At 40.4% G+C, this 21,575-nt stretch overlaps 1 protein-coding gene across 4 annotated transcripts in view; it reads left to right on the top strand.

Moving 5' to 3' along the window:
* Window positions 1–21,575, top strand: part of AKAP6 (A-kinase anchoring protein 6) — a 462,110-nt gene that overhangs the window by 233,360 nt on the left and 207,175 nt on the right. For all 4 annotated transcript variants that reach the window (XR_014148538.1, XM_081830653.1, XM_081830651.1 and 1 more), the window contains 2 exons: window positions 9,383–9,479; window positions 10,620–10,783. Coding sequence is in view for 3 of the 4 variants with exons in the window: in XM_081830653.1 (XP_081686779.1) it covers window positions 9,383–9,479; window positions 10,620–10,783 (261 nt within the window). In the remaining variant the exon portion in view is untranslated. The remainder of the gene's footprint in view (window positions 1–9,382; window positions 9,480–10,619; window positions 10,784–21,575) is intronic.

Genomic DNA, 21,575 nt, shown 5'->3' with positions numbered 1-21,575 from the left:
GTGAGGATACTTGGTTCATTTGGGGGGGAATCGTGAGCATTTTCCGGGAAGACCTGAGAAGAATATGTGGTTTGAGAAGCTCAGGTGTCCCTAGAGAGGTTGGATTTCTGCCTATCCACGCAGACTGTCACCTACTTGAGGGGATGGCTTGTGGGTCTCTTTGTTGTCTCCTCTGACACCCAGCTTTGCAAATGCATAATAGGTACTAAAAATAGCTGCTAGATGAACGAATGAGCATTTGTAGGAGCAACCATCACAGGCAGCAAATTATAACTAGTATCGTAAACCAGCAAACCATACCTGGGAATGTCTGCGAGTTAAATTATTTCCTCTACTATTTCCAAACCAAAATGGACTCTGGTCACAGAACTTTCTGGGTATTGTCTGGTGTATTTGTGACAAGAGAAACGCCTACTGAGGGAAAAAATTGGAATATTTTCGCCTGTTTTCAGGATGTAATTCATTCCCTTTGGCAGAAAACCCAAGGAAAATAAAAATGTTAACTCTGATATTAGAAAGGTTTCCAAAAAAATTCCACAGGTTAATGTTGCTCTTTCAAAATACGAAGACGATATGACTAGACAGGATGTTAATGATTTGACATTACAAAATTTATTAAATTTATTTTTAAAGCAGTTTGGTTCCCCACTCTCAAATGCACGAAGCATGTGGGAGTTGGAATAGATCTGCCCCAGGCTGCCAAACAAATTTTTAATGGAAGTGGAGTCCTTCAGGGATTCTCCTAAATCCATATAATATTCTTAAGTCTTGGTGTTTGCACTGGGACCTGTATATTAGCAGATGTACATGTGAATAATATACTTCTATCCATCCATCACCTCGGTGACTCCACATCTGGAGGGGCTGCTGCGCATCAATTATTCCACTGCAGGGGGCAGAGTGATAGTTGGGCCAGCATTGACCTCTTTTTCAATCAGAGCCTCAGAGCAGTGTGTTCTGGAAGTCAAATGGTCCCTTTAGACAGAACCTCTGTTTGAAAATCCGTTTGGCCTAATGTGGCCATGCTGGGAAGTCAATGTGATTACCTGTGCTAGGTGTGGAGGTGGCATCCAGAAAAGCAAGTGAAAATGTGGTCACTAAGAGGCACAGTCAGCATTTAGGGTCTCTCCCATGTATCTAATTCTTGCATGAAGTATTAGCAAGTCAATCAGGAAAGAATGTCAACCACAGTAAAATACATTTGCCTTCCACACACAGGAAAAATGCAACTGTTTATTTGAAAGAAATTGTGATTTGTTTGAAGAGCGAAACTCACCTTCAAATGCTTGGAGATGTTTTTATTATCTGAGGTTTCAGGAAGAAAGTCTCCTTAGGAGGAACGAGGATTTTTTGTCTTTATATCTTAGTGCCCGCCGCTGCTGCCTTCTTCTCCTTCTCCTTCTCCTTCTCCTGCTTCTGCTTCTGCTTCTCCTTCTGCTTCTCCTTCTCCTTCTCCTTCTCCTTCTCCTTCTCCTTCTTCTTCTTCTTCTTCTTCTTCTTCTTCTTCTTTAAGGAAAACAAAGTTTTTATAATGCTTCTCTTTTTGATCATAAACTTGGAATTTGTTTCTCAAGAGTACATAGTGCTTTTAAATTTTTTAAGCTTCTGATATTATACCTGGAGGTGTGTTGCATGTTGTCATAACTGATAAATTAGTGACAAATGTAGCCACTTCATTTTGTTTGGGGATATATACAATTGTGGTGGTGGCTGACCATTTATTTAATTATGTGGTAAGTACCATATGATGAGAGGGTAAAGTTAAATTGATGATTTGGGCTATCTCAGCCAGAGTACAGTTTACATGGCAATTACACTGGGATCATCTAAGTGTAATTGGCAAGTAATTTTGTAAGTGAAGGAACATGACAGCTCATTTACATGGTGTTCACTGAGTAAAATTTGGGGAATTTATCAACCACTTTCAAGTGAAGAGTGACTGCACCAACATCTCCCAAAGTGCCCTGTGCAGTCTGAAAGCTACATGGAAGGTTTTTGGTATGAATCTTTATTTGTTCCCTGCACATTTGTTAGGCATGTTCTGTGTGCCAGGCACTGTGGATTCAAAAATGAGTGAGAAGGAACTCAAGGAGCTCATGGCTAGGAAGCACACACATCACCAGTTAGTTATCCAGCATGGTAGCAAGTAACGGTTTGAGCTCTGCACAGGTACTGGGGATACTTAGGAAAATGTGCAAACCGGGAGGATAGAAGAAAGTCAGGGAAAACTTGCTAGAGAGATTGACCCCTGAGATGAATCTTAAAGAATGAGCAGGGGTTAGTCAGGGGAAGGGGAGGACTGTCCATACCAGTCCTTACCAGAGGTACCAGCAAGAGCAGAATCTCGGAGGAGCGAGATGGCTGGCATAAACTGGACACTTGAAGCAATTCGGGTGCATTTCAAGACAGACATGGGACCTGGAAAGCGGACTTTTTCGGGTTTTTAGAGGACTCTGTAGGTCATGCCAGAGGCTGGACATTATCCTACACTACTGGGAAGCTATTGGAGGACTTTAAGAGAAGGAGCATCTTTTTCAGAGTTGTTTTGGAGGCAGGCCTTTCTGTGTGATACAGTGTTTTTTATTGAGCTATTATGATATGCCAGGCTGTGTTCTACTGGTAAAAAGGCATTTCTTCCTCACAACAATCTCATGAAGTGGGCGTTAACATTTCTTCCTTTTTATGGTTGAACAAACTGAGTCCCCAGAGGTTCCCCACAGTTACACAGTGTGTGGGTGATGGAGGAGCTGAGATTTGAACCCAGGCCATCCAGCTCCAGAGTCCATGCTGACCCCAGCACCCACAAGATGTCATGGCCTCCTTGACACAGTCAATTACAACTGCCTCTTTATAAGATGCACATCCTCCACCCCCCATTCAACTGTGAGCTCTGTGAGGTCAGGGGCTATGTTTACCTTGTTCACAGCCACATCCCACATGCTTAGGACAATGCCTGCGCCTTCACAGGCATGCCACAAATAAGGAATAAATGCAGTTTTGAGGGGCTATGACCAAAGGCTGTCAAAGTCAACCTGGCAAGGGATGATGTTGGGGCCCTGACTCAGAGGCAGTGTTAGTCAATATGGAAGGGTTGAGGATGGAGAAATCAATTGGCAGGGCTTGATGATTGATTGGACGTGTGGATTTTGTTGGCGTATTCTCACAGTGTTTCTGATTTCCAACTCCCACACTAGAGAGATGACTTGGCAAAAGAATCTGAAGCAGAGGAAAGCTCGTGCTGCAAATTCCTGAGATGTTGTGGACTCAGGATGAGAAGTTAGAAGAAACTTCCCTGGAGATAGTTAAAAATAGAATGACCACATCTGCCCGGGATGGTTGAGGGACAGAGCTGCCCTGGGGTAGATGAATGGTTAGATGGCCTTTGGGATTCTTCCCCCTTTGAAAATTTCCTAGTTTAGAATAAATAAAAAGTCTCTCAAGCCACCTATCCTCAACCGTCTGGCTGAAAGATAAAATCAACGCGTCCAAGGACTGGAAAATATTGAGTCCAAATGCCTGGACTGTAGATAAAGAAACAGAAGCCCAGAAGGGTTAGATGCTTCGCCCAAGAGCACGCACTTGAGGCAAGAGGAAGCCCCAAATCGTTGACCTCTCTGTCCTCGCAGCCTCTGCTCCAAATCTCAGATAGCAGCATCTATGTTTGGGCGCCCCCTGTGGGCAGGCCTATGCTGGGCGGTGACATTGAAGCAAAGACAATGCGCTCTCTGCACCTGCAGAGTTCGGAGAGCCTCAACAGTAAGTGCTCCTTGTCGCCTGAAGTCGCCATAAAGTACCATTTCCTACAGAACACGTTTGGAAAAGAGAGAAAATGAACTTAAAAGTCGTAATGATTTTTCTTTGGTCCCACTTATTTCCGGGCTCTGCTTCAGTGCTTTACAATCATTATCTCTAATTCTCACAATAACCTAGAAGGTAGTAGTATTTTCATCTTCCGTTGTAGAAAGCCGAAGCACTGAGAACACATTCCATGAGACCAGACTACGTTAACTCCAAGTCCTACCCTGCGCAAATGATGTTAACATTTTGCTGTGTTTCCCCGCGGTCTTCTGTTTCTGTGCACTGGGACCATTCATTTACATAGCTGTGCCGCCATCACAGACTCAATCCTGAATCTTCATTTTTGGGGCTTGTAATACGTTCTGTGTGTTTTTCATGTGATTTCATAATCTTCACTTGAATGGCTGTATAATGCCTTGTCAAGTTTTTAGGAGGTTCTTAAACAAAGAACTGTTTACTCATAAAAATCTTTCAATTCTTGGCACATATGGCATTTGCAAGGTATATTTTATATTTTGAGGACCAGATGATCATCCTCTGTTGATGGCATTGGGGAGAGGAGAAGAGGACCTGCCAGGCGTGACCCAGGGGCTCGGGGCTTCCTTCCTCACCAAGAACCCCTGCAGGAAAACGGGATGGTGTAAGCATGGCTCAGAGTGGAGCCCGGGTGGAGATGGCCCGAGGCAGGTAGCAGGTGACTTTTTAAGCCTCTGCTTTTCTGACTGAACACACATTCTTCCTCCTGCCCTTGTAAAAAAAAAGCAAGTTTTCATTTTCTTAGGGTAGTAAAAACCTTTTGTGTGAAGAAAAAGTGTCATCAAGTGCCTTATTCATCAGCATATATACCATCTCTTTAAAATGACAGTGGGAGTAAAAGTTCATCAGTTCAATATGTCTTTCACATTGGGAGACTCCTGACTAATAACCTCTGGTATTTATCATCAGAACAGCCAAAGAACTAAATTCTGGCACACACTGCTCTCACATACTGAGAAAAACTTAAAAAGACAGAAGATTTTCTCCATTTTTTTCTTCTTTCATTCATTTAAAAGAAAAGCATACCTTTTTTAATTAAAAAAATTGTGAGCATGCAGAAACATCTGGCCTGTATTACCATAGCAGCCTCCTAAATGGCCTGCTTGTCTCCAGTCTGCCCTTTTAAAATCAACTCTGCACAACAACCAGAGAGAGCTGGTTTTCGATCCTGCCAAGGAGTAATGCACCCAGATCTATCTAAGTTGGTGAAGCTAGAGATTGCAGGTATGGAAATACCCATTGGTCAGCCTCTGATGTATCATCTCTTTGATAATCCAGTCCTTTGTCTCAGTCACTGTATTTTCCATTTCCTTAGTTCTTCTCTTCTAGATGTTTAATTGCATGCTGCTTTAAAGACACTAAAAAAGATCTGGTGTCTCATAGAACCCAGATTACTCATACCCGTCCCTCTCCAGTGTTGCTGGCATCTTCTTCCCTGACTCTTTCATGGCCCTTGGAGTTAATGACCACATATAGCCACAGCTTCCACCTCTCCTGCTAATGCCCTGTCCCAACCACACCAAGCTGCTTGTGGCTTCCCACTTCCTGCTACAATAAATGCTATCTTCAGGCCTGCACACAAATTCGTCCTTTCTCCACAAGCTCCCTGCAAGGCTCTCCAGAACCTGGCGCCCAGCTTGGGATCCCACAGCACCTATCCAGCACTTAGCACACTCATACAGAATACAGCCCACAGTCTTGGTTTTACTTGGCCAGCATGATACTTTAATTAAAAAAAAAAAATCTTGTTGGGTAGGGCATATTACTCTTCAGTTTGCTTAAGGTCCCACCACTCTCTATTAGACACCAAATCCTAATTCCACATTTATGCTATGCTGGGTCATATAAGGCTACTGGCTTTTTTTTTTTTTTTTAATCTCTTTTACTCAAAAGACTATTTGCTGCTTGTGCCAGGATTGTGTATTGTGTATTATTACCTTTTGTTATCTCTAAGCCTGGCAAAGACTGCCCAGTAAATATCTATTAATTTACACCCTTAAAAAAAACTGGAATTGGCCAGAAAAGATGCAATAACTCTTTTTCGTCCTCTTTGATTGTTCACCAACATCCCAAAACTCATGGACCTCAATGGACCTGGCAGACATTAACAGGATTTCATTGGATGATTGAAAGTCTGTGTTGACGATACAATGCCACTAAGGCTGAGCCACTTTGGATCCTTAAGCCTCTGAATGGAGTATGGTCTTTCCCACTATTTCCTGTACCAGAAGATCCATAGCTGTTCTTATGAGTCCTCATGAGTAATCATTCTTCACTTTTGTCATAGTTTTGTCCACCAAGGCATACATTTCCTTGATTCCATTTTGTGTCCACATGACTGCCATACTCCCATCAAATGGGGCTCTTCAGAAATTTGAATAGAATAGGATTAGATGTAGTATTTTATCTGTTCTGTAAAGTCTGATCATGGTCAAAGTACAATCGGTATGCTTACCCAAATTTCGATCCTGCCAAGGAGTAATGCACCCAGATCTATCTAAGTTGGTGAAGCTAGAGATTGCAGGTATGGAAATACCCATTGGTCAGCCTCTGATGTATCATCTCTTTGATAATCCAGTCCTTTGTCTCAGTCACTGTATTTTCCATTTCCTTAGTTCTTCTCTTCTAGATGTTTAATTGCATGCTGCTTTAAAGACACTAAAAAAGATCTGGTGTCTCATAGAACCCAGATTACTCATATTTAAAGAATTTCAGATAATCAGTGACATAGGAATGTGGTACCCACCTATGGCAATGTTGTTGCCATAAATTATTTCTTCAGAGGATGCTGTGCATTTTCAGGGAATGCTGTGGATGTTGCAGAGGGATATAAGGCATCACTGAGGGATTGTGTTAGGAGCACAAGAATGGAAATGTGTCCAAGTATCAGGCTCAAGGAAAAAGAAGAAGAAAGAAAATAAAACCCTTTCATCTAAGCTTCCTTCCCTAAGGAAGAGGTGGGGGCAGAATGGGGAGAGCTTATTACAGAATCCTTTAGCAGCCAGAAATTTCATTGACAATTTTGTTAATGTGCCTGTTTGGCTGCCTTCTCAGAGGCCCATTGTGAATTCCTTAGTTGATATTATTAATGGTTAATAGATGCACCTGAAAATCAAGCAATATTGTACCATTTGGATAATAGGTATATTAAATGGGTCTTTTCTACAGCATCAAGCTTATCAGCTTATCTTTTTCCTAATAATGAATACCTCATCTTTTCCACTTTCCTAATCAAATGCTTCCACATCCTCTTGAGGCAGAACCAGACCCAGCTGCATCTATTCTATACTCTTGGCTTCAATTATGTCAAATTATCCAACCTACTCACAGGTCCTTAGGTTCTCTTTTGCTCTGAGACATAGGCCTGATGCACCTCTTCAGAAGCTCATGATTACTAACCATTCAGCACAAGTCTGTTGTAAGTAAACAGAGAATCAGAGAGAGCACTAGGCTAAATTTACAGTTATAAGGAAATCTCTAGGACAGGTTTCCTCCTAAATTGTGGCACTCTCACATTGATCTCAAGTGTTTTGCTTTTCCTTGTCCCTTCTCCCTGAAACATACATGAACCTTATTCCACATGGCATTGCTTCAAAGTTGAGGATTTCTACCGTAGGGGCAAAAAGTACATGTAGCCAAAATATAAATATATAAATAAATATTTAATTTTTCATAGATCTCATAGTGTTTGTATTGACCAGAAGCATTAGGCTTCCCATACTTTGCCATACTTTATTTTATCCAATCATGTACCTGTAGCTGAAAGAGGACAATACAAGAAAGAGTCAACAGCCTGTGGGGAAACTTAATATTGTTTTCTTTCTGTCGTGTTTGGCTAAAACTTTACTGTTTCTTATGCCTCTAGTCAGATGAAATGGTTCATCATTTTGGAGTCAAAATTTTTTTTTAGTCAAAATTCTTATCTTTATACTTCATGGTCTGATCCGTCTATCCCTATCTCCTTCATATCCAGTTTCTTTTAATCTGCTTTTTCTTCTCAGCTTTAAGAAGACCCCCTTTCCTCGACTAAGAAAAAGAGAGCCCAGATTCAGTACTGAAAATCCAAGATGACTCAGGCTGTACTTTGTTCTCCTAGTAACATGTTTAGTTGCCCTTTGATGCCAGAGACCATTTTTAAACCCCTTAACTCAGTATTACTCAGTCCAGTGTACAGAACAGGCACGATGCATGGCTTCTAAATGAATGGATGAATGAATGATACAATGATACCTAATTTCACAATTTTTGGTGGTTTAACCTCATCCAAATTACATTCTAACTGGGTCTGTATCATGAACTTCTGTTAAATATTCTTAACACCAAGCTTAGTGCTGTGCTCAATGAGTGTTCAGTGACAGCAAAATATGTTATATATTTTGGAGCTCTGTCATGGAGAAGCCAACATTTGGTGCACAGTATTTCAAATTTGTGTTCTAATTAGTCAACTGAAGGAATCGATTTTTGCCCTGAAGACTAGCCATTGACTCAACAGACTGGTTACTATGATTACTCTCCACTGGACCTCCTATGGTTGGAATGCCTTCTAACATTCCAGAGGTGGGGAATCTGGAAAACCACCTGTGTTTCTTGAAATACCTAAATGGAAGGCTCTCCCTTCAGAGAGTGCTATTGATCCACTTCGATGGATATCCATTATTTCTGCAAATTTATTGAACATCTTGTGTGTGACATGAGTTGGAGATGAATGTGAAACTGGCATTTCTTTAAAATTGCTTATAATTTGGTAGCCAAGTATAGAAATAAAGCAGAATACAGATGATAAATTCTATGGTAGAAACACATGTAAGGAGCAGGGAGAAGGGAGTATGTAACTCCATGTAAAGCAATCAAGAAGGCTTCCTGAAAGAAATGGCTCTGAGTTGGGATTCAGTCATACCAGCGGTTTTTGGTTTTTGGAGGACTGTCATGAGTGAAAAATGCCCCTGATGTGCTTGATGTATTCATTTTTCAAGCAGAGTCACATTGGTAAGAAATAAGCTTTTAAAAATCAGAGATTTAGGAAGCATTTGACTCCTCAGTACAGCACCTCAATCCACCTTGATATTCCCTGGTTTGTGTGATATCTGAGAAACAGCTGAATCCAAACCTTACTCTATTAATGGATTTATATATATGCACATAAGGCTAATATATTTTATGCTGCCAATTTTTTTATCGTTTCATAAATAGTGCTATCACTAACATTTTTAAAAAGTGAAGAAAAGAGCTCATATGTGCTGGTAGAAATTCAGTGTATTTTATAGAACACTGCTACTCCTGATACAGTCTACGGGATGTGACTTTTCATAAAAACCTAATGAATTTCTAGATTTGTCAGCTGTTTCCAAACAGATGCACTCTGCTAATCTAATGGAAACATTTTGAGCCCAGATCCCCAAATATCAATAGCTTTTAGTATTGCAAATTAGTTTGTCTTTTAGGTAAATTGGGCTGTGTGGTTCTTGATAAAAAGTAGCAAGTCATTTTGTATGGATGTTTTATGTTTAACTGCCTTGCCAGGGTTTGATGCTCATATTTTTCCTTGCAGAGTTTTAAGTTGAATGTAGACAGTCATTGTGCTCTCAAGGAAGCTGTGGAGGAGGAAGGACACCAACTTCTCGAGCTTATTGCATCTCACAAAGCAGGTAAATCCTCCTGAAATATTGCAAGCCTTTATGTCTCCAGACTATTAAGAATGAAGAAGCATTGCTGTAAATTACTGCATATATTCACTTCCTTATGTATTATTAATATTTACATTATCAGATTGACCTTCAAGATTTATAAATGTTTCATATACTGCATACAATGCTGTGATGCTTATAAGATGAAATACTGCCTCCAAATGGGCTGCTCATTTTATTTTGGGCTTGCCGTTCACCCGAGTTTCAATAGAAATCACATTCCTGAAAACTTCACATTGACATGCTTTTTGATGTAGGTGCTCTGGAAATAACATTAAGATAATGAATGAGAATTGTGCCAATAGTTATAATGCATATGCATTAGGGTACTTATAGATATCATTACAGATATAAGGCAGGCGGTCTAGATATATCCCATTATTTCCCTGCCAATCCGCACACATGAACATTTTGCATGTTTTTCTGCTGGTCATTGCATTAGCAGAGTTTTGGCCTTAAACCAACTCTTACCCAGTATTAATGTATTTATGAGGAACAGATTATAAATAAAAAATAGTTTTTTCATTATACTTATCCTGGTAGTAAAAGACCATAAGACAGGATGAATTATAATTTGGCTCTTGCTTTGAGCTTACCACAGCTAAATAAGGGAAGAGCGGCATTAATCGGACATGCTAACGCAAAAGACTGCTGTCTTAATTCTGGTCCATTTACTATATTCCTCATCGAATTCACTTCACCTATTTCTGTACATCTTTCTGATCACTGTGGAGTCTCCACACAGATACACACAGGGCCTTTTCTTTGAAATGTGAAGCTTTAGCGTTAGTAATTTTTACATATCATGATTTTTGTTCGACATGCATTTTTTTTTAGTCAATATACTGAAGCTAAGTCGATTCCCCAACCATGCATCTATGTGGTGATCCCATTTTTTTGTGTCCTTATGCCTTATGTGAAGGCAAAAATCCCCAGCCCCTCTCCTTGGGGACAAATGCTTATATGGCAGGTGATGATAAGGGTTGTTTAAAATTAAGCTTACTATTTGAAATATTCGTCTAATTTACTGGCTAAAAGACAATGCTGGGTAAAAAATGCAGTCAAGTCTGTAACTTGTGTTTTCCCCTCCTTTTGGAGAAGGGCTGAGGGACATGCTGCGGATGATTGCAAGCCAGTGGAAGGAGTTGCAGAGGCAAATCAAACGACAACACAGCTGGATTCTCAGGGCTCTGGATACCATCAAAGCTGAGATTCTGGCTACTGATGTGTCTGTGGAGGGCGAGGACGGGACTGGAAGCCCCAAGGTAAGTGGCTTGAAGTTTGCCTGATTTCCTCTCATTTCTGCCCTCTTTTGAACTAGGCACCACTGAAGTTTTGTTTCTACCCCTAAGGCTTTTTGTTTCTACTGGGTAAACTTTGTATATCTATTTCTACATCCATCTATCTATATCTATATATCTATTTGGATATATAGATATATATAGAGAAAAAATAAACAAAATGAAATGGCTTAGTTTAAAACAATAAAAAAAAAAAGCCTACAACTTTCAAGTTTTCCAGGAAGAGGTTTTTTTTTTTGTCAAAAGTGGCAAAGTAGGAGGGGGACCATACTTTAGGGGTAGGAGAAAGGGGGACATAAAACATTTAGTAAACAAAACATAAAGCATCTTTAACATGAATAATCAGAATGGTTTTAAATTGTTTTGTTGCAACTATAAATCACTATAATCAATGCAATCACTCAGCTCTGACATCCATTAGCCGCTTGGTTACAGCAAATTAACAAAGAAGAGAGAAAGTGATTCATTATCTCATTCCTGTTAATGACTATCAGATGCATTGCCTAATTAGGGGATGGTCATTGTAGTGGGAAGAAGGTCATATGCTTCGCTACAAATCTTTTTGCTCTGAGTGTAAGTTCTCCATAATGGTGCATGCACCGAATACAACAAGTACTTTAAAAATGAGTATTGACATGCTTTGGTTATCTATTTTAGATTTACAAAATAACCCGTAAAGCATATGCAATTAAACTTTAAATGAAGCACTGATACAATGCACTGCTGTTCTAAAGGTATCTTTGGACTCATGATGTGGAAAATAATTTTATTAATTTGATATTTTCATGTAATTTCTCTTTCTTTTGTATTTATCCTTTTGTGAAAGTACATGCAGAAAACCAGTCTCATAATAGACTCAGCATCGAAACATATTGCAATGTGGGGGGAAACAGATTTAAGAGTTCATGGTTTCTATTCCTGGCATGGACAAAGTAATTAAATCATCATCAAGTCACATTTATTCAGCATCCATGCGGATTGGCATTGTGTGAAATGTATACAGAGCAAGTTAAACAAACCCTTTACCTTCTTAGACTCACATTCTTCAGGAGAAACCCCACCTGCCCTGCAATGGTGAGACCATGCAGCCAGGGAAAAGCTCAGAAGATTTATAGCTTTGGAACCTCAAACAACAACCTTCAACTTACTTCTTGGAAACAGAGAATGGAATGATGAGCTCAGTTCCACTTAAAGAAGGCTCCTCGGAGGAGGTCACATTTCAGGAAATACTCAAAGGAAGGAAGAGCAGGGGCTTGGCACATGAGCACACATTTTAGGAAGTGACGTGACGAAAGGATCAAAGCTGGAACTAATAATATGGAAGGGAGAATGTATTCAGCAGATTTCTCAGGGCAGAAGTAGAGCCCTCTCAAGGAGCGGGCTGCAGGGAGGTTGTTGGGGCTAATGCTTCGGCTGGGGTGCGGGGCAGTGATGATGAGAAAAGACGCAACTCAAAAGTCTGTTGTGTTCTATTTATTTAACAAAGCATACTGATTGCTTCCTTTTAGAAAGCTATCCTGTATTGGGTGCATTCTACGTACCAGATGTGGTTCTAAGCACTTCTGTGGATTCTTTCATGTAATTCTCACAACAAATCTATCCAGTGATCCCATATAATCCCCAGTGGAGAAAATGGAGGCACAGAGAAGTTAAGTAACTTGCCTAAGGTCACACAGGTCCTAAGTAGCAGAACTCAGATTTGAATTTTAGCCCTTTGACCCCAGAGCCCATGTCGGTTGCCGCCTAGAGTACTGCCTCTTACTGGTGCTGCTCAGAGCCAGGTATGCTGGTGATGAATAATTAGTCTCAGGGCCAGTCTCATGGATCTAGTGGTGAAGTGGGGATACTAATCGTGCCTTTATAGATGGTGATGTGCTGTGAAAGAAGAGAAAAGGGAGCAGCCAGAGGTTGGGCTGGGAGAAGTGATTTAGATCGGGGTATCACGGAGGGCTTCTCTGAGGAGGCAGCATTCTCTGAGCAGGCCAGTGCAGTTGGAGAGAGAGAGAGAGAAAGGAGGGTGTGAGGGAAGCTGGGTGGCCTGTGGTAGCACAGGGGAGGGTTTTGTAGTGAGGAGGGAAATGACATCATTGATTGGCAGCGTAAAAAGCTGTTCCTGGCTGTGGTGTGGACCCTGGGTGGGTGGAGGCGGGGTAAGTGGGAGTCAGGGTGGGGAGGTGCCAACGAGGAACTGCAGAGATGGAGCAGTCACCTAAATTAATAAAAGACTGAGGCTAAAAATGAGTAGCTGTCTTCACCAGGGCCAATTTGAATTTGGTACTTAGAAATCAGCTCATTTTGTGAGTGGGGGGTTAATATTGAGAAGGGAGTAAGGAAGTAACCAGAAGAAGAGAAAGTATTGTCCAAGGAGAGATAGTATCAGCGTTTCTCAAAAAGAGGAGCACCTGCCCAGGCTCAGCCTGGAGAGATCAGAACCTCCTGGCTGGGGTCCCAGAATCTGCATTCCACCAGCTCCCAGAGAACCACTGTCGTAGAGTCTCTAAGAAGGCCTTTTTCCTGCAGGGCTACGCAATTCTCATACAACCAGGGTCCTCACACAACATGAGGGAAAGTCTGTCGCATTGTTGCTTATAATAGCAAACAATTGATATCAACCAAAATGTTTAAAACAGGGACTGTTTAATTAAATCATGTTCATCTTATCCTAATGAAAGGTTATACAGCCATTTAAAATAACATTTTAGAAGAGAATTTTAAAACATTGGGACAGTCCTATAATATGCAATTAGATACTTTTAGATACCTCTGAATTTTCCAAATCTCTACAATGAGTAAAAATTTTAATCAGAAAGATACAGAATATATATAAAATATAAGAATTAAAAAGTGATTTAAATGGTAAAATGGGTGACAATCATCTGTGGGGACTTGAGATATAAATTTAAAGGTCAGAAGGAAGAATAAATACATCTGGTTCTTAACGATTTGGGTGCCTCGCTTCTAAAGAAACAATGACAAAAACCTCTCTGTTTGAATCATCCCCTAAATAAAAGTGCCTTCCTCGAGTCTCATCAGTTTACAGAGAATAACCTAAGTGTTCTTCGTTAATACTATTTCTATGTCAAGCATTCTGTGTTACGCTGTGTGCGCAGAGTCATACACCTACAAAGAGCTCCTGGAGAGGCTTCTGTAGGTTTTGGCAGCTGCAGAAGCTGAGAGAGGTGCGGAGACTTTGACTCTGACCTGGCAGAGCCAGCAAAACCCCAGGCCTTCTACCTTTCAACTAGCTCTCTCTTCCCCAGTCTGGGCTGGATTTTCTCTGGACAAATGAACTCTTCCGTAGTCAAGGGTGAAGGTGAAATCCATTTAAGACAAAGGTAATACACTTCTAATTTAAACTTAGGGAACTATGGTGAAATCGGTATGATTATTCTTTGTATCTGTTTAATATCCATGACCTGCCTGCCTTTGCCTGTGGGGCAAACACAAAGAACATTAGGGAAGGCTCAGACTCGGACTGATGTCAGACTGCCCGAGTTCAACTCCGGGCACTCACTAGCTGTGTGTCCTTGGGAGAACGACGTCACTTCTCTGTGTCTCAGCCTCCTCATTGTAAAATGGAGGCAGTGATAATATTCCCCGCGAAAGGACTGTGATACAGATTAAAGAGTTGACATATCTAAAGTGCTTAAAACAGTGCCTGGCACATGAGAAATCCCAGATAAGGGTATATGTACAAGTTTTCGTTTCTGATGGTGAAGACAGTAAACAAATAATTATAATAGAATCTGATAGATACTCTACTTAAGATAGGTATGCAGCACTATGATACACAGAGAAGGAAATAATGAACCCTGTTTGGGGGTATCAAAAGAAAGATTTACAGGGGAGTTGATGTTTTCAGTGAGGGGTGGGAAGGATTTTTGCCAGCATGAAAATGATGAGAAGGGAAGATTTACAGGGGAGTTGATGTTTTAAATGAGGGGTGGAAAGGATTTTTGTCAGTGTGAAACATGTGCAGAGACCTCGAGGTGTAAAAGGTGTGGCGTGGCTGGAACATGGGACCTTATTGTGGACAAGCGTTAGGCTGGCTTGCCACAGTCTGCACCGAGGCTCACGATGTGACCAAAAATAAATAAATAAATAAATAAATAAAATCAGTCAGTGATTTGAGCAATAATTCTTCATATATCTGTAATTGACACTATCCAAACCAGAGGGAGAGCCCTATACAGACTATATATCTACTATGTACTGTTTAAAAAGAAACTTTTCTTGCCGTATTGCATGAAATAGAGCAAGCTTAAATAGGTTACCCTGAAATTGTCCAAGACTAAAAGCTTGGATTCGACTTGTTATCTATCATGTCAGTTCTCTTTCCTGACGTGACCTTGCATAGGTCATGTACAAATTGTGCCACGAAATGCATCTCCAAGCATGGTAGTTATGATCATCTATTTCATCTTAGACCTAAAAGAGAACTAAAATTAAAACATAATAAAAAAAATAACTCCAGAATTCATCTTAAGTTTACTTCAGAAGCTACTGGGAACTTAAGAAGCATAACAGAAAATCTAAAGAATATATCTAGGGGGTATTTTTCTTTTTTACCTTGTTTGAGAGACTGCAGAAAAGGACTTGGTCTTAGAAATCTTGTAAAGAAGGATAGGAGGAAATTCAAAGACTCTGGGAAACTTCTCCCCCAGGACTCGGCAGCATACCTTATTTGTTGTATTTCATTTTTTAAAAAAGTGTTTTCCCAGGACTGTGAGATCTTTTATACATGGAAATAGAGAACAGAATTCACCAGTTCTAGAAATAGAGCTTCAGCACTCACTTCCAAGAATTGAAAATATGCTTGTAATTATGTATTTTATTTTAAGATAGATTGGTTAAAGTTTATCAGCTAAAACTAGGGTTTCAGTATGTTAAATTTTTGAATGGTGTATAGCTGGAGGGATTTCAAAACATTAAACATCCCACACCTAAGAAAGGCTGCATCCCCCCCCCTTTTTTTTTTGACCTTTCAAGGCAAAAAACAAAAATTGTGAAAGCAAGAAAGCATTCTTAAACTTTGCACATTGCCTCCTTTAAGATACTCTTATTCTGTTTCTTTACTTTTCACCTATTCAGCCATCATTACAGCCGTCTTAGAATCAAGGCCAGGATGTCCCAAATGTGACATCTCAAACTTTGCATCACTATAATCGGACAGTGGTTCCTTTGTCCTCTTTAAAGAAACAGCTGAGTTTCTAGGGGCATCTTGGTGGCTCAGTCGGTTAAGCATCCGACTCCTGATTTCGGCTTGGGTCGTGATTTCAGCCTCCTGAGATTGAGCCCAGTGTTGGTTCCATGCTCAGCAGGAAATCTGTTTGAGATTCTCTCCCTCGCCAGCCACCCCCCAAGCTTGCTCTTTCTCTCTCTGTCAAATAAATAAATAAATCTTTTAAAAAAAAAAGAAACATAAATTTCCAGCACAAAGAATATTTGAAGATTTTATTATAAATTCAGAAAGCTTTACAGCTACCAGAAGGGTGACCTACTCTAGGTTCCATTGAACATCTTCATTTCCTTAGTGAAAGGAGACAGAGGGTTGGGTGCTTTGAACTTCAGGGTTGTGCTTATTTATCTGCCTTCTTTGAGGTTCTTAGATTGACGTCTTAGATTGTCATCCCTTTGGAAATGGTTCTCAGATGATGAAGGTCATCAATGTTATCTGTTCAACAATAGCACTTAGAGCAAGCTTAAGAACATATCTTAAATATGTTTGCTCAGCCTTACAAATGACAGTTTTAGATAGTGGCTAAGAAGGGACATACGCGTGGCTACCTGGACTTTATTCAGACATCTAGGGAGGGCAAGTCCAATATTAACACACATTTTTTGTGTGTTTATCAGACACCTGAATGTTAACCTGGTATTATGTTAATAAATTATGGGTAACTTTCTGGGGCGTCTGGGTGGCTCAGTTGGTTAAGCGTCTGCCTTCGGCTCAGGTCATGATCCCAGGGTCCTGGGATCGAGCTCCATGTTGGGCTCCCTGCTCAGCGGGGAGTCTGCTTCTCCCTCTCCCTCTGCTGCTCCCCCTACCCCACTGCTTGTGCTCTCTCACTCTCTCTCTCTCCCAAATAAATAAATAAATAAATAAATAAAATCTTTAAAAATAATTAATTATGGGTAACTTTCTTTAACTGAAGCGGGGAGAAAGAAGCTGATTTGGAGAGTATTTTCTCTGTATTCTATAGTGCCTCTTGGGTAATGCTGCAGCTGGACATTATTATCCTGGAATGGAATTTGATCCTGATGCTTCCAAGGCGCTGTCTTTGTATTCTTTCCTTTTCTGGCTCAAAAGCTTATGTAGGTAACATGTTCTTTAATATAAGATCTTCAGAAACAACATTGAAGTAATGAATGGGAATTGCATTTATGTGTTGCCAGTCCCATATACATGGACGCATGCATGTAGAATTACTTGAGAGTCTTAACTGCCTTCCTCATGCAAAAAGGAGCACGGCTATATGTGTCAAAAGGAACAGAAATGATGTGGTCAGATTAAATTGTGCCTGAAGTGGTAGAGAGAGAGACAACAGGCAAAGGCCTGGCCATTATTTATTGAGTGCTGACAGAACGCTCTGCCCAGTGCTGGGCCAGACATGAGGGAAGACATGCTCAGTGGTCTTATCATCTCAGTGTAAGCACGCAATCTAACATCTTGTCTAATGTAAATTGGGCTATCTCGGATCTAGAATAATAGATCACCCAAGATTCCGATCATCTTAATTAGGATGTTGGCAGATTGAAATGGAATGTGGTTCTTGATGCAAGCAAATGAGTAGTCAATGCATTACCAATTCCATTGCTTTCATGCCGAATTCTTCCTCAAAGCCAGTATCTGATCCAGTTCCTTTTCTGCTCAGCTATATAAACATAGTCCTGATATGCAGTACCTAGGGAGAGCCCTTTCTTCTACTGTGGATTCTTCAATAGTGCTTTTTTGTTATTCGAAGGGCAACTTTTCTTCAAAAGTGTTTTTGAAAGACAGAAACAAAAGTGAGTTATTTCTTTGAAGATCAGTTGTAGGTACTAAATTTATGATAGAATCGAATAAAAGATAGTTCCTCTAATCTCCTTGAGGCACTTAAATTTGCATATTATCAGATGTATGGGTGGAACTAAGATGAGGAATTTTTTTAAATGATCTGCCACTCTAGTAAGGTGACTGAAAAAATGATTTGAGATGATAAAAATATATGGTAGGTCAAAGGATAGCTAATGGGCATCCCTATCATGGTCTATATGATATGTGAGACCACAGCTTATCTTAACTTTTCACACTATATTTCCATTGCTGGTGGTGGCCTTGAGGGTAGAAGTGTTTGGCTCAGCAAAAATCAGAGTGAAATTCTCTGGTGTCTCTAGTCAACAGAGAGAAATGTCATTGATGTGAGGAGGTAGTCTTTCTTTTTTTTTCCCCCTTTAGTCAAGGAAGTACCTAATCTCAGAATCTATAGTACCTAGAGTTGCAAAGGGGCATGGGATTGTATACAAAGTTACATTCGATGGAAAGTAGCCCTCTTGTATTGGCAGAACTCACATTTCATAACTCAGCCTGATCGATTTTAAAGATATATATAGTAAATACATTAAGAGAGACTTTCTGACCCATAGTGGAGGTCAACATTTAAAAAAAAATCCATAAGTATTTAAGCGCAAATCGGAAGGCAAGATACAGAATTGCTTCCAAAAACACTTTAAATTAATAAGTAAATTCTTTGAAGGTGTGAAACAATTACCTCAGTGTGTGATTTACCCTTTTTCCCAGAATGTGTTGTTTCTGGCAGGGGAGCGGTCTGAGCTGAGAGCCCTGCTAACGGGATTACTCTGCTCTGGCTCTTGTGTTTATTGAGTCACCTAGGACTTCTTATAAAACAGCAGCTTTCAAATGTACACACACCTGCACTCGCCACCCTGAATCCTCCAAATGTTTGTTTAACTGTTCTCGCACCGAGAGTATCTCTCCCATCCAGTGAGGTCAAAAAGCACCGAGATGCCCACATTCTGCTTTTTCCGTCTTGGAAATCCGCTGGAGCGTAGCCATCTGTGTGGTGCTGGTGCTAACAGAAATGGAGATCTTTTCTCGGTAACAAACGTAGCGCTCTTTGCCACCAGGACTCACAGAACATTCCCCGTCTTACCTCCCACTGCGCCTAAATGAGGGTTAATGTTTCTCAGGAAACGTTAACTAGATTGGAGGTCCTGCTGGGCTGGAGCCCAGGGAGCCATCTTACAGCAGCTTCTAAGCCGTTTTTGCACAAGGTTGGGAGGTGGCTTCCCGTCTTTCTAGTTAGTCTGCAGAGGCCAACACTTGTTTAGTATTGCCCCCTGCAGGGTGAAGCCGGGCCCTGGATCTTGCTGAGTGAGTAACAGGAGAGAGAAAAAGGAAAGCCTAAAGCAAGAGACCAAGACAAAGGAAAAGAGAGGGGAGAAAAGGAAAAAGAAGGAATAGAAAGAGAAAGATAAAAGAAGGAAGTATGTGTCCAGTGAAATATAGTAGAAGATAACTGCCCAAGTCTGCTTCTTGGACATTTATGCTTGTATGTCTCTGTCTCTGTCTCTCTCTCTCATTCTGTCCTTTTCTAGCTCTGGAAATCAAAGTCAGAAAAGCTTTCTTTACTTTTGACATCTTAGATATTATTGTATAGACTTCGCGGGTATGTGTGTGTGTGTGTGTGTGTATAACAGACTCTGTTAATGGGGTTAACACTTAGAGTGGGCTTACTATGCTCTAGGTTTGTGTCAAGCCTTTTACCCGGATACCCTTATTCTTCCTCCCAACAGAACTAGCATTTGTTACTCCTAGAATCATTTTCACTTTACTGATGGAAGAACTCAGCTCCAAACATATATAAGATACTCAGGCTTATTCATTCTTTTTAAAAACCTTACATGGCAGGGTAAAGGCCAAACCCCTTACCCTGTCATTTGACTCCACCTGCCTAGTGAAGATTTATGCCACTGTTTCATTTCATAAATCTTCTAGTTAGTCCACCATCTTCCAAATGCATTTTCCCCTTTCTTTTCTTTTCTTCTTTTTGCCCAGGGCTTTTCCTATTCTCTATATCTATACTGCTCTTATCCATCCTTAAAATCAATAAATATTGAATATGTAACTACACTGTGATGTCATAGCTCTGGACAGGACACTGTACCTCTCCTTGCTCACTGCCCATCAGTGGAGACAGATTTGCACATATGTAATTCTAAACTAAGGCAGGCTGTGTGATAAATCCTATAATAAGGCACATAGAGACAGGGAATTTGGGGGAGGGTACATTAGTGCAATCTGATGGGGTCTGGGAAGGCTCCGCCCACCCCTAAGAGAAAATGGATTTTGTGAAGCCCTCTAATATTCTGATAAATTGTTAGTAGGAAGATATTAGAGGGCGAGCATTCCAGACAGAGGAACTAACATGGTCAAAAGTATGGAAAAGAGAATATATGAGGGACATCTAGAGAGTGGTGAACAGTGAATAGTTTGGCTCTTTCAAGCGTAGGGTGTCTATGTGTATGTGTATATATTTATATATATATAATGGAGAACTTTGAATATCAGCTGAAGACTTTCTATTTTACTAGTGTGCCATGAGTGTTTTTAATGATTGGATTTAGCCACAGAAAACAGATGGCAGAAGTAGGATGAGGGAGAAAGGACTGAATTAGGAATCTAGTACAATAACTAGAGGCAGCTGAAGTAAAGCAATGACTGTGATAATATAAAGAAAAAATAGAAGTGATATTATAGAAGAAGAAATATTAGGATTTGGTATCTGGAGAATGGGGGGCTGCTGAGGGAAGAGTTAATGGTGACTCAAAGGAATTGAGCATGAGCAGTTAGGAGAATCATGTTAGCGTTTATGGAGGTTGGGCACATTTTGATAAGGAGCAGTTTTGAAAGCTAAGTATAATGGCCTTGGTATCCAATTAATAAGAATATCTGGGTGTATAACTTGGGCACAGGTATTTTTGTAACATCTGCAGGTGATTCCAAGGTGCAAAAAAGTTTGACAACAATGATTTAGAAATAGGAGAAGCCTGAAAATCATCTGTATATTATGTGCAATATTCAGTCAAAAATGCGAGCCTGAAGCATGGAGTGGGGGTTCAATGCTAAGGACAGAACTTTGGCAGTCAAAATAGAAATAATAGCTGTAGCCTTGGAAGTTGATAGTGACAAGAAAGGACTATTGTATGAGAATAAAGGAGAAATATAATAGAGCCTTGAGGAATGTCTGGAGTAACTGAGAGCAAGGATGCTGTATTAAAACTGGGATTAAGTGGAAATCTACAAGCTCAACAGTGAAACTTCCAGAATGCTGGCAGCCAGATGAGAGTAAGGTTGTAGGTCAAAGGGACTTTTTTTTTTAAATTAATTTATTTTTTGTTATGTTATGTTAATCACCATACATTACATCATTAGTTTTTGATGTAGTGTTCCATGATTCATTGTTTGCGTATAACACCCAGTGCTCCATGCAGTATGTGCCCTCTTTAATACCTGTCACCAGGCTAACCCATTCCCCCACCCCCGTCTAGAACCCTCAGTTTGTTTCTCAGAGTCCATAGTCTTTCATGGTTCGTCTCCCCCTCTGATTTTCCCCCCTTGATTCTTCCCTACCTCCTATCTTCTCTTCTTCTTTTTTTTTTTTTTAACATATAATGTATTATTTGTTTCAGAGGTACAGGTCTGATTCAACAGTCTTACACAATTCACAGCGTTCACCATAGCACATACCCTCCC

This window comes from Leptonychotes weddellii, chromosome 9, assembly GCF_054177405.1.
Source record: "Leptonychotes weddellii isolate Sample4059 chromosome 9, ASM5417740v2, whole genome shotgun sequence".
Classification (NCBI taxonomy): domain Eukaryota; kingdom Metazoa; phylum Chordata; class Mammalia; order Carnivora; family Phocidae; genus Leptonychotes; species Leptonychotes weddellii.
The sequence above is the reverse complement of the archived record's forward strand: the minus strand, read 5'-3'. Positions and strand labels throughout refer to the sequence as shown.